Source organism: Copadichromis virginalis, linkage group LG14, assembly GCF_057382275.1.
Source record: "Copadichromis virginalis isolate Kocher_CV1m ecotype Utaka linkage group LG14, C_Virginalis_male_GT1.1, whole genome shotgun sequence".
Taxonomy (NCBI): Eukaryota; Metazoa; Chordata; class Actinopteri; order Cichliformes; family Cichlidae; genus Copadichromis; species Copadichromis virginalis.
Window position 1 is genome coordinate 41,348,980 of NC_140631.1, and position 13,045 is coordinate 41,362,024.

The 13,045-nt window shown below is 46.1% G+C and overlaps 1 protein-coding gene across 2 annotated transcripts in view; it reads left to right on the top strand.

The window, feature by feature from the left end:
• timm50 (translocase of inner mitochondrial membrane 50 homolog (S. cerevisiae)) overlaps nt 1-13,045 on the top strand; it is a 32,513-nt gene that overhangs the window by 8,190 nt on the left and 11,278 nt on the right. For both annotated transcript variants that reach the window (XM_085430952.1, XM_085430951.1), the window contains 5 exons: nt 3,759-3,780; nt 10,205-10,263; nt 10,448-10,567; nt 12,146-12,250; nt 12,461-12,559. In XM_085430952.1, coding sequence (XP_085287078.1) covers nt 3,759-3,780; nt 10,205-10,263; nt 10,448-10,567; nt 12,146-12,250; nt 12,461-12,559 — 405 coding nt within the window. The remainder of the gene's footprint in view (nt 1-3,758; nt 3,781-10,204; nt 10,264-10,447; nt 10,568-12,145; nt 12,251-12,460; nt 12,560-13,045) is intronic.

The following is a 13,045-nucleotide window of genomic DNA, read 5'->3' on the forward strand; positions in this document are numbered from 1 at the left end:
GATTCTTATTTAAATTAAAATGTAAATTTCTCTAACCTCTTAGAAGTTCAAAAATCTTTTTTTCATGCCTAAAGATGAATAAAAAAATACGTAAGAAAAAAGTCCTGATTGAGGTTGTCATGATTGATGCATGACAGGGTTAATTTTCAACCAATCAAACATTGCTCCGCCCATCAAAAAGTCACCTGCGCGAATATATCGCCTATCATCATTTATTGGACTGATGAATATCTGCTGGAAAATTTTAGATATCGCCCAACTTTACCATGAAACCCAGCACAAAGCGCCCTGGTGGTGCTCGGGGGCGTTAGTGCACATGGCAGGAGTAACATGGAGGCCCCGTTAATGTGTGAGAATATTTGTGAGAGTAAATCTGTGAAAGTGCATCTAAAATACTCTTAAACCAGAGCGTTGGCTGTTTAAGCAGCGTGGGGAAACCTGCTGCTGACCGCGGCTCACGCTGACACGCACAGGTTTGTTTTTAGGGTTTTTGTGGACGTCCTTGTGGTTTGTCTGCATGCAAGGTCTCACACGTGAGCGGACCTGTGGGAACCCTCTGCTGTTATTTAACACTGTGGTCAGTATGATGTAAATGTTCTAAAATCAGCGCCGCGAGGACACGGGAACCGCAGGCCGGCCTCTTTTCCGTGCTGCGCCGTAAGGACCGCTCTCTCACATTAAAGCCTCCGGCTGTATCCTGTCGAGCCAGCAGGCGGGCCGGACCGCTTCAAAGCCGAGGCACACTTCTCACGCCTTCCTGCTAGCCTGCCCCCCTCGTGAGGTCACACGACCCGGCTGTCAGGAGGAGAAACCCTTCAGACGACACACTGTGAACAGATTTACACGTTACGGTCGGCTCGGCGGCCGTCGGGGTAAAAATCCGATGAAGCACAAATGAATTAAGAGCAGCAAACAGCCGCCTGCTGGAGCTCTCAGACAGCTTTGGGAGAAGTGGTGAGCACCGAGGCTTCTTCCAGGAACAGCTCCCGGTGTCCCTGAAGAACAAGCTGTTGGCCTGTTACAGGGTTTGGCACGCTGTAAGTCATGCAGGCGAAATGATAACCTTTGACTTCATAATGACTTTCTCATAACTACAAAATGTAAAGTCTTTACATACTCAAGGAATCATGAGGTCGTCAGTTATATCAGATATAAATGTTATGAGAGGTTCTCATCATTAGGACGATGTTTATGGGCTATTGGTGTTTTTCAGAAGCACAACATTCTGCTCTGCAGCGAGGGAAGCTCTGCGCCGCTGGACGTAACTTCGTAGCTGGTGTAGTCTGTGTGTGGAGGGGTGACACGGTCAGTGCATGTGTGAGGGCAGCGTGGTTTTGGCCATAAATGACAACAAACAAAAATCCACGAGCCCAGACTTGATGACACTCGTTTGATTTGTGGGCATAAAGTTTGAGCCGGCGTGTGTGAACAAACGAGGCACCGCTGGGATAAACGGTCCTCGAGCGATCTCCGTTTTCTAAGGATGAAACGTTTGTACAAAGAAAAATAGTTCTGATGTTTCGAACACGTGAGCTCCACCGCCGAAAACGACTTCCTGTTCTAGTCGTGCAGGTTCCTGCACAGCCAGGTGTGTGTCTGACAAGGTGATTAGCAACACAGGGGCACCACAGGGGACTGTCCTCTCCCCCTTCCTCTTCACCCTCTACACCACAGACTTCAGCCACTGCACAGAGACCTGCCATCTTCAGAAGTTTTCTGATGACTCTGCGGTGGTTGGATGCATCAGCAGGGATGATGAGACAGAGTACCGGGCTGTGGTCGACTCCTTTGTCACGTGGTGTGAGCAGAATCATCTGCAGCTCAACGTGGCAAAGACCAAGGAACTGATCGTGGACTTCAGGAAGACCAGGAAACACTTGACCCCTGTTTCAATCCAGGGGGTCAGTGTTGACATTGTGGAGGACTATAAATACCTTGGAGTACACATTGACAATAAACTGGACTGGGCTAAAAACACCACAGCACTTTACAGGAAGGGCCAGAGTCGTCTCTATTTTTTGAGGCGACTGAGGTCCTTCAACATCTGCCAGAAAATGCTGAGGATTTTCTACGAGTCTGTGGTGGCCAGTGCGATCCTCTATGCTGTTGCATGCTGGGGGAGCAGGCTGAGGGTCGCAGATGCCAACAGACTTAATAAACTGATCCGTAAGGCCAGCAATGTTGTGGGGATGGAGCTGGACTCCCTCAAGGTGGTGTCGGAGAGGCGGATGCTGTCCAAGATAAAGACAATGTTGGATAACACCTCCCACCCACTCCATGACATGCTGGTCAGTCACAGGAGCTCGTTCAGTGAGAGACTGAGATTACCGAAAAGCACCACTGAACGACACAGGAAATCATTCCTGCCTGTGGCCATCTCCCTGTACAACGCATCCACCTAACACACTGTTTGCTGCTACAACTACACATGTTTCTTTTCCAAATATTTATTTATGAGTGACTTATGTATGTATGTATGTATGTATGTATATGTATATATTGTACTATTCTTAGTTAGCGTATTGTCTGTCTTGTCTTAATGTTGGTTTAAAATGGAGCACTGTAACAAAAAATAATTTCCCCCAGGGATCAATAAAGTATTCTGATTCTGATTCTGATTAAACAAACTAGAGCAGTGAAATGCTTTGCTTTTATTGGATGTCTGTGTGGAGTTGTGTGTGTTTGAGGGCTCTCTGTTGCCAGCGCGACACGTTTAAATGATGAATCCCGTCCGGCCGGTGGTCTCCGTTTGCCAGCTCAGATTCTGGGATGTTTTTGTACTTTCTGTCCTCGACACGTCGAGTTTGGGGAGTGTGGGAACCCGTCCCGCTCTCCCAGGCTGCTCTGCAGTCGCACCGAGGTGTCGATGAGGGTTTAACGGCCTCTTCCACGCCTCTGCACTGACATCACTTCACCCCCGCACGAGAGCATCTGCACGCCTCTAATTAGCCATTTTCTCCACTCTGTAAAAAGAAAAGAGCTTCACCAGAGGAGGTTCATGCACATCCACCCTTTTCCCACAGGTCTGCCCATCAGAATTACATTAAAATCATTAAAGAGTCGAATTAAAATAATAAAGTGCATTTCTAGCATCAGCTGGTAGGAATCTTAAAGTCTTAAAGTGAGCAAAGTCCAACAGAGTCAGTGACGCGTACCTGTGGTCCAGCGTAGTAACTGCAGTGACTCTGCATGTCCACCAGGGGGAGGGCTTCATCACAGATCCGACTTCAGATCTCTCTTCATCATCTTATCTTCTGTCTCTAAAAAGATTTTCCTTCTTAAAAGTTCAATTCAATTTCAAATTGAACTTTTAAAAACAAATCTTTGTGTAGTTTTTACGCCCAGAAAAAGTCATGAAGCTGTAGATGAATCATAGAAGTCATATAATGTAATTATACATTATACCTGTGATACTTGATAGTTTTTTTATTTATTTTTACCTCTGTTTTATTTTGTCCCGATAAATAAATGCATTTTATTGTATTTTATTCAGACTTTATTGAGCTTTTTGCTGTTTTGTTTATAAGTAAATCTCATTTGAATCCTGTTAGCTAATAATCAGCTGATCAGTACCTGTCTCACCTGAGGTCTGTGTCATGAACAGAAAATAAAAATTATTTTCTGCAGTGTATCAGCACACGTGTAAGTAAGCAGACCGATGTGGAGCTGCATGTTTACGCTGCCCTCACAGCTCTGATGAGCAGACGTGATTGATGAGAGCAGATTTGTAACCACCTCCTTTCTGCTCCTCCTCACAGATTCCAGACGAGTTCGACAAAGGTGAGTGTAAACCTTTTATTTTTTTTCTCAGCTCGAGCTCACATTTAAACTGATCTTAAACTGTGTTTACTGCTCACAGCTGAGGCGCTCTCTGCTTGTGTGAATGATTGATCACTCGGTGCCAACTGTTCTCACTCTGTGTGTTTGCTCCAGTCATCCATATGCCCCATCATTCACCCCGCCCACCCCTGAGCTGCCTGTCAGCACAAATGCACACGTTTCCATCCAGCGAGACAGACTACAGCTCATCGCCTCCGTTAACCCGCTGCCTCTTAACAAGATGACAGAATAATGGGAGTAGTGCTAAAAATACATGTGGAGACCATTGGCATGCTGAAGGTGTGGAAAGCTGCGTTCATTAGCTGAGGTGCAGTTCTGTGCAGCAGTAGGTTTGCATACGTACAGATGACCAGTAGCAGGCTGGACCACCTTTAGCTTTTAGAAGTGGCCGTGCGTGGTCACAGTAACGGGCTGCAGGGTTTAAATAACTGACGGGGGGGCAGGGTGTGGTCCTCTGCTGATGTAGCTCATCTGCTCAATCCGAGATGCTCGTCTGCACACCTCTTCATGCACGTCAGTCATTATTGGTTTGATTTTATTGCTGAGTCGTGCAGAAAACTACATGCTCCGCCCAAACAGGTTCACAAGATGTTTATAAAACTGAAGCAGCAGCTTAATTTACAGATGAAGTAATAAAGAAATAATCTCTCCTGACGTGTTTTCCAAGCTTTAGAAACAAAGATGACAAAGTTCATCTTACGATTAATATCTATAAAAGATTGAACGGCTTCCATGTGTGGCTCATGTAAATTCAATAAGTGAATGGAGAGTGAATCCCAGAGCTGCATCATTTCTACATGCAGGAGGAAGAACATGATGTAAACAGAGTAAATCTTCATTCTTCTGGCCTTTCTGCTCCTCACATTGATCTGCTCTCTTTCTTAAAAAGCTATTCTGATTGCTTATTAAACCTAATAATCAGATGGTCAATATCTCTTCCTCCCGGGGGTCCAATCTGCCTCCTCTTCTCCTCCTCCTCTCCTCCAGTCCTCCCTTTCCAGCCTAAATCGCTCCCTGAGGTCCACTTTGTCCTCATCTGGCTGCAAACCTCCGTCGCTCCTCCCTCTGTGGGTGACGCCTTCGCCCCCTCTCTGCCTGTCCGTCTCCATCTGCGGTCGGCAGCTCGCGATGCCGAGGCTGGAACCGGTCGGGACAGACGGGAGAGAGGGAGGATGTGTGGATTGATCGATTGATTGATGAACAGAAGGACGAGGTTGGACTGAAGCTCAGGGACACTGAGTATTGATGAGTGGATTAGATCCGGGCTGATGTGACGCTCACAGCTGTCCACCACACACTCATTTACAGTGTGGACAGCTCCCCACGTCACAGTTTTATCCTCTTAAACCAACAGTTTGACTCTTAAACTGTTTTTATACACACAACTTTGCTTTTAATTCAAGTTTCTGTGCAGAATAGAAAGTTTTGTAGAGGTAATAATCATTTTCCCTCCGTGTCCTCGGAATAGTGTGTCAGACATGAGAAAAGAGTTTAACGTCTCTACATAAAGCTGTTAATCTGCACGATTAAAGCACAAATCATTGTCAGATTTATATTCGATATTTTATCTATAGTGGAAAAAAAATAACTAAACTTTTAAATTGGAAGTTGTCCGTTTTATTCAAACAGGAAAATTCAAACCTTTTACAAGAGTGAACGACAGCATTAGCCGCACAGATGCATCTAAATCCACATCCATGCACCAAAGCAAGAACAAAGTGAAACAGAAGTCTGCAGGTTTCAAAGCTCAGTCGGCTTCAGTTTCAGCGCCGCCGTCGCCGCGTGAAACGAACCCGCGGCAGATGGAAGCGGACAAAAACTGATCTGCGTCACGTTTAGCTGTGCACGCAGAAGGACTTTATTGCTGTTTTAATTAATACTGACTGTAAGGAGAAAACGGCTCGTTGGTGTTTGCAGCCGGTTTGCTTCAGGAGTAGAAATCGCTGCTGGCGCTCTCTGACAGCAGACCATCAGTTATGACGAACACTGAAGATGCTGAAGAAGAGCCGACCTTCATCATTAGTTCTCACATGCGGTCTGAGGGGCTGTAAATGTATTCACAGCGAGGAGAAGAAGAAATGTCAGAATGGTGATGAGTGGTGGATTCATGCACATCATGACCTGCAGGACCTTAGGAACCAGGGGCAAATGATCCCTGATTAGCTTAGGGAGCAACCTAAAAGTTCACCACCCCTCAGGGAGACGCGCCTCCACATCTTTCATCCTCCTCACTCCTCTTTTATATTCTACCTTCCTCCTCCTCCTCCTCAGGGAGCGGCAGAAGGTGAGTGAGGCGATGGATGTGCGAATGGGACTTCTGGGACACATTTGGCTGCAGAATCTGTTCGCGTGCCAAGTGACGGCATTTGTGTCTGTGATGCTGAGGAGCGTCGGATACCATAGCAACCAGCATGTGACACGCCTCGCACACACAATGCAAAGTTTTACCTTCAGAGCGACAGACTAGACTTGGAGATGGTGGAAAGGGGGAAATCTCACGTCCTGCCACCTGTCCCACACTCTGATATGAGCCTTCAACATTTACCCAGAATGCACTTCATATTCACATTGCTTCATATCGTGACACTGTGAGTGGGCAGCTCTTTGAGCCCTAAAAATGTCCCCTGGATGTCTGCTGTTCATACGTTGGTGGATCTGTGCGCTCAAAGCCTAAAAACCGTGTTTCTGTCCACGCCGAGCCCTCCGTGGTGTTTGAACCTGACACGTTCGTACTGCGTCCTGCTGCCGGAGCATTAATAACCCCTCGCAGTCAGCCCGGGGGCCTCGTATGAACACATTGAAGAGGCCACAGCGTGCCGTCGTTTGTCACCCGGAGAGAAAGCAAACGATTGATATCTGAGGAAGAGGAGGAGGTGGCGTTGTGCAGCAGATGCCCGTCCTCACTGTGGCTTTTGTTTAAGGCCAGAGACCTCCATCTCTCCACACACCTCCCTCTTTAACTCTTTCTTCATCCCCTTACTCCTCTTTCCCTCTCTTTGTCGCCTTCATCATACCTCCTCCTCCCCCACCTTTTTATTTCAGAAACAGTAAAAACTTACTGAGCTTCTCTGCTCTTAACACTCAGATTCAGATTGTTTTCTCTTCTCTTGGATCTTTGTGAGGTCATAGAGACGGGGTCATCTAAGGTGGTGCTAAAACAGCTTGTTTCAGAGCTGGAAACAGTAGAATAGGCCGTGTTTGGAGTGTGTTGCATGTTTCCACCTCATAAACGAAAGAAAAGTCAAGAAAGGGAAAATATTCTCGTTTAGGAAGCGAAACCAGTCTTTGGTGTGTCTTTGGCTGCATTTTGACAACTGAAACAAATTCCAGTGTAATCCAGTAAAATGTGGTTAACATCCTGGTGTTGCCTCGAACACCACCTTCTTCCTCTCAGTCGTAGAAACTGTCAGAAAGACAGATTCCTCCCCCATCACCACCTCCATCACCTCTCCTCTGCTCCATTAACATGATAAAAGCCCAGATTAATCCCCCTCCCCTCTGTGGAGGATATCCCCACACACTGGCGTCCTAGATTTCCCTCTCTCACACACACACACACACACACACACACACACACACACACACACACACACACACACACACACACACACACACACTTTTCCTGGTGTGTTTGGTGGGGCTCCCAGGGGACAGGTTACTCAGCAGCCACGCTTTACACCCCACGCTGCCTGCACGCGTAAACATCCTCTTCTTCAGCCTCGAGGATATTATCGCTCCTCTTTTATTTCATTACTCTCACACCATCTGTTTGCTAGCACCCCACAGCCTGTATGTAAAAGATGGACATACCTTCTCTGACATCACACACTACTTTCCCCCGTGTGTAATCTAGCTGTTGTCACAAATAATCTGAACACTCGTGTTTCTGCAGATGCTCATGCAGAGCAGGAAAAACCTCACTGGAGGTTTTATCTTTCCTTTCAGGTCATTGTGTGTCTTAGAGTTTGTTGTCTGTCTCTTTGTGGCCATTTCATGGTTTTGATTTTTGTTCTGTTATTTCTGGGCTTCTTAGGATCTTAATGCAGGTGTTTTGGTCTCATTTTCTGGTTATTTTGTCTGGACTTTTTTCTCGATTTTGTGGATATTTCTGGATATTTGTTGGCATTTTGTCTTTTTTTTTTTTTTTTTTTTATGTCTGTAAATGTCATGCGTATATGAGTATACATCGAAACAGAAACCAGATTTAAATGTGGTCAGTCTCCCCTGCATGGTCATCTCCTTGTTTACTTCTGGACATCTTTAACTGAACTTTATTTATATAGCGCCAAATCACAACAACAGTCAACTCAAGGTCTTTATATTGTAAGGTCGACCCTACAATAACACATACAGAGAAAAACCCAACAATCATATGACCCCCTATGAGCAGCACTTTGGCGACAGTGGGAAGGAAAAACTCCCTTTTAACAGGAAGAAACCTCCAACAGAACCAGGCTCAGGGAGGGGCGGGGCCATCTGGATACAGTTACAGTATTTTATTATTTGGATAAAAGCAAACATTGAAGAATTACCAACATATACACAGACAACAGTACAGGGGATCTAACCAGAACAAACTGAGCTAGCGTGATGTTTAAAATGAAGCTCCGATGGAAGAAGGAAGTCTTTTCCAAAGTGATCCAACCTCAAAATGTGGATATAAAAGGACGTGGTGGATTAGATGGTCGGCGAGGCAGGAATAAGATCAGAGGAGATCTGAGATATAAGCAGGAGCCATGTAGGGTGTTGCACATTATTTATAAATGTTCAAATAAATACCAGATTTCACTGGAAGCCAATTAAGGAAGCAAGAATATGAGAGACGGCCCAGCTGTGTGGTCCAAACAGTGAAAAGTAATCTACAGTGATCTAGACAGGACAGGATTACTGAAGTTCTTAAATGACAGTAAAGGTTTGTTTTTGCGGTGTTTGAGCTCAGACGGTGGTCACAGTCGGGCCACGTGATGTCAGCTCTAATATAAATGTGATTGGCTTGTAGGGAAACGTCAGCCTCTCTGCTGCTGTCAGGACCTGAATGCTGAAATTAGGCTGTAAACACCTTTATTTCTGCTGTAAAGTTTTAATGAGGACTGGCTCACTGCTGGAGCTCGAGCGGAGTGATCCAGGTCTCCACAGGGTCTTTTATTTTGAAAACTGCCTGCTCTAAGCTTGCTTTGTTTGCCTTCCCGTCCTCGTTTAAAAGATCTGCTGTTCTTGTTAATGACACAAAGCAGAGCGGTGCCGTGGGAATGAAGACCTCGTCTTCACAGGCTGAGTGGAACACGATAAGGAATCTGAGCTCCATCTTTGCTGTCCGTGTTTTGATGGATGGATGCTTGACCTTCTAATTTGGAGTCATGCACTCTCTCCTTTGCTCCGCCCCTCTCTAATTATTAACCATATATACATGTACATATTTCCACACAGTGTGTGTCCACCTCCTCAGCGTGTCATCACATCAGGCAGATGGCTCCCTCGCTTCCTGCAATGAACTCTGGGGGACTGAGTCCCTCGGGAACACAGCGTGCGTCTCTCAGTGCTTGTGTTTAGAGGGAGATGAAGGATAGAGGTGTGCAGTAATGAGCCCACCACCCCATGGGAAATGGAGTCATTGTTATTTAGTAGTCATTAGCACGAAGACTCGGCATCGTCTCCCCCGATCACCACGCTGATAAAAACCAGTCAGCTCAGCTTTGGGTTTTATTCTGACCAATCAGATCTCCTCCTGCTACTCCAGTATTTGTTAAAGCTAAAAGTGAATTTAAAAATTGCCAAATTAATACAAGTATATACATAATAATCACATTCAATGCCATCTCACAGAAATGTATGAAGAAGATCATGGACGCTGTGTGTTTTGCTGTTATTTACCAGGGTTCCCGTGGGAACCTCGATAAATAAAAATGAGAAAAAGATGAAAATAAAAAGATCTTAAAATGTCTCATTTACCCCAAAATTACTGCTGGTTTGTTCAAAACTGGTAGAAGGGAATCGCAGCCAACAGAATAGATCTTCCCCTCCGTATTCAATGGTCGTTTGCTTTTTGAGGAGATGACTTGAACGTGATGTTTGCCGAGCTGTCGGAGACCTGCGGCTTCAGCGTCGGCTTGGCTTGGCTGGAAGTCCAGCTCCACGCGCACTTGCTGAGATCTTATCAGCTGTTTGCGTCCCCTCAGGGAATTGTAGTTTTCAGAAGCCATTAGAACTACAGCTGTGCTCCCTTTCGGTCATCTGTCGGCTTTAAATGGGCTCTAAGCAGCTAACAGAGGAGTCCCGCCTCCTCTTTGATCATCTCCTGCACCGTCAGCCTCCGTCTCACAGTCAATTCACTTATGTAACTGAGCACTTTTCCCTTTTCTTTCAGACCCTCCGGTCATCCAACAGTTACGAAGAACCTACAAATACTTTAAGGACTACAGACAGGTGAGTCCAGTCAGCGTCGGTGCATGGAAACATCCAGAACTAACTTTCATGAGAGTCAAACAATTAAGATCTGATTAAAGTGTAGACCCAGCTTTAGTGCAGCCAGTTGAACTATTGCATTACCTGTTTCGGACTTTTAGAGGCTCTCTGTGACCTCGTCTTTGTCTCTCGTTGATGATGTCAGATGATCATCGAGCCCACGAGCCCGAAGCTGCTCCCCGACCCTCTGAAGGAGCCGTACTACCAGCCTCCTTACACGCTGGTGCTGGAGCTCACAGACGTCCTGCTGCACCCGGAGTGGTCGGTACGTCTGCTTCTCCGAGAGCTTTACAGCCTTTGTCGATTATAAACGGTCCAATGAGAAGCTGGAGGGTAACACTGCAGCAATCCCACTGAAACTGAACGGAACTGAAAACTGTTAAAGTTAAATTAGTCAAGTTTTTCCAACTTCCTTCAGAACGTTATGAAGGTGAGGAATCAGCAGGCAGAAGAAGCATGCTCTGTCAGCTCTGCAGAGGTGTGAACTCGGAGCAAAGCAACAGCGTGGTGTATTTGATCCTTTACAACCAGCCCCACAGATTATAATCTGTCAGTTACAGATACCCCTGATCCCAGCACCTTATCTGTATAAAGTAGACTTGGAGTCAAGACCACCTAAACCAATGGTACTGAGAGTAGCTGTAGATGATGTTTTCTGATGGGCCTTTGGAGGAAAACAGGAGGTGAGAAGCTGAGAGAGGCGTGTAAGACTGCAACTCTGGATCGTCACGTTTTGGAGGGTCTAATACATTTAGCCAGATTTCTAGAAAGGAGACCTGCTGCAGCCAAAACGGGATGGATGCTGTGTTATCCCTGTGACAGACCTGCGACCTGGCCAAGGTGTGCCCCGCCTCCCACCCTGAGACAGCTGGGATAGGCTCCTCCCCTGTGACCTTGAATTACATAAACGGAAGAGAATGGATATTAATTGTTTGGCCAAACAGTGTCTCAGGAGATGAACTCCTTTAGTCGCTTTAATGGCATTAAAACATCTTCTCCTTTTGACAAGTGGCCGTTCGCCAACAAAGAAACCCGAGTTAGAGCTGTGGTACGTAGCTTCCTGCTTCCAGGGCTCCTCACCTGCTGTTTTTTAGAAAGCTGCTGCGAGCTTGTGTTTGGCCTCTTATTGTCCTTGTTTCCTGTCCTCGTTCCCTTAAACTTGAAACACACAAAGAGCTACAGTGAACTCCTCAAGACTGAATAATCCTGAAATGATCCTTTAACAAACAGGTTACAGTTCAGGAGAGACAGGTGGAGGATGTGCTGGAGGCGTGTCCACCACCTGTCCGCTCGTTCAGTGTCTGCTCCTTTTCACTCGTGTAAAACACGCCTCTTACCTGACAGGTGCGCAGCAGCCAACACCTGCCGCCGGTTAAAGCAGGCAAACACGTTCACCTGCTGGACCGTGTCAGCCTTCCTTCCTGTTACACACACACACACACACACACACACAGGTGATAATGGGACAAAGCTTGTTTTATCTGTTTAACTGAAAGCAGCCTGAGTGACGAGGTCACGACCTCTGAGCGTGCCCAGACAGTGGCTGTCAGATCTCCTTCCTGCAGCTGTCGGTGCCTCACGCCTTCATACTTTTGCAAAACGATTCATGTAACCTTCATTAACGACTCTTTTCTGGTCTCGCAGACACTGTGTTGTGTTGTATTCTTAACAACATGTGATCGAACTTTATTATGATAAACAGAGAAACTCAGAAAGGGAAGCAAACTGCTCGCGTCCACCAAAGTGCAGGAAAAGCTGCAGGACTTTGTTCATGATGAGCAGCAGCTGGAAACCCTACGCTTCAATCCAGATGTGTTTAAACAGCTGCTCTTTCTCTCTGCAGTTGGCAACAGGTTGGCGCTTTAAGAAACGTCCAGGCATCGATTACCTGTTCCAGCAGGTGGCGCCGCTCTACGAGATCGTCGTCTTCACCGCAGAGACCGGCATGGTGAGCGTTTCAGCAGCTGCTCATAGAGACGGCTTACAGTTCCCTCTCCTGCTGTTCCCACACGGGCTGGCCCTCTTTAATGGGATCGTACCACTTTGAACTCACGTGGGGGGAGAGGAGCGTGTTTCTGTCTTATTTACTAATCTGAGGCGTGACGACACATTAAATCAGCTCTTTGCATCCATGCTTTGTGCTTCCTTTCGTGTGCAGACGGCGTATCCTCTGATCGACAGCATCGACCCTCAGGGTTTCGTCATGTACCGTCTCTTCAGAGACGCAACGCGTTACGTGGAGGGACATCATATCAAGGTGTGTGTGTGTGTGTGTGTGTGTGTGTGTGTGTGTGTGTGTGTGTGTGTGTGTGTGTGTGTGTTTACTGCTGAGGTGCTCGTCTGTGTGGTGTTATGTCAGCCTGACATGACAGAAATGTTGACTTAAAGGACACTAACATACATTTAAAGGTGTTTTTGACCAACAAACCTTTGCTCTTGAATAATCTCATGTTTCACATCAGTTTGAATCTGTGGCTCAAAAAATCCTAAATTTCTTTTACATTTTAATAATAAAAAGTGTTAAAGTTTTAGATTCAGTTAAAGAAGTGTTCAGCTTGTGTTGGATAACTTTATTCATGTGTTAAACAATCTTTAGTGCTGATTTCTGGATGGATGTTGTTACGGGTTCAGATATTGAGGGTGAGCACAAACACAACACTGGCCCAGAAGAGCTTCGGTCAAACAATGGTTTTAATGAACACACGCGTGGGGAGATGAACACTGCCCACCGACTGCATCGATC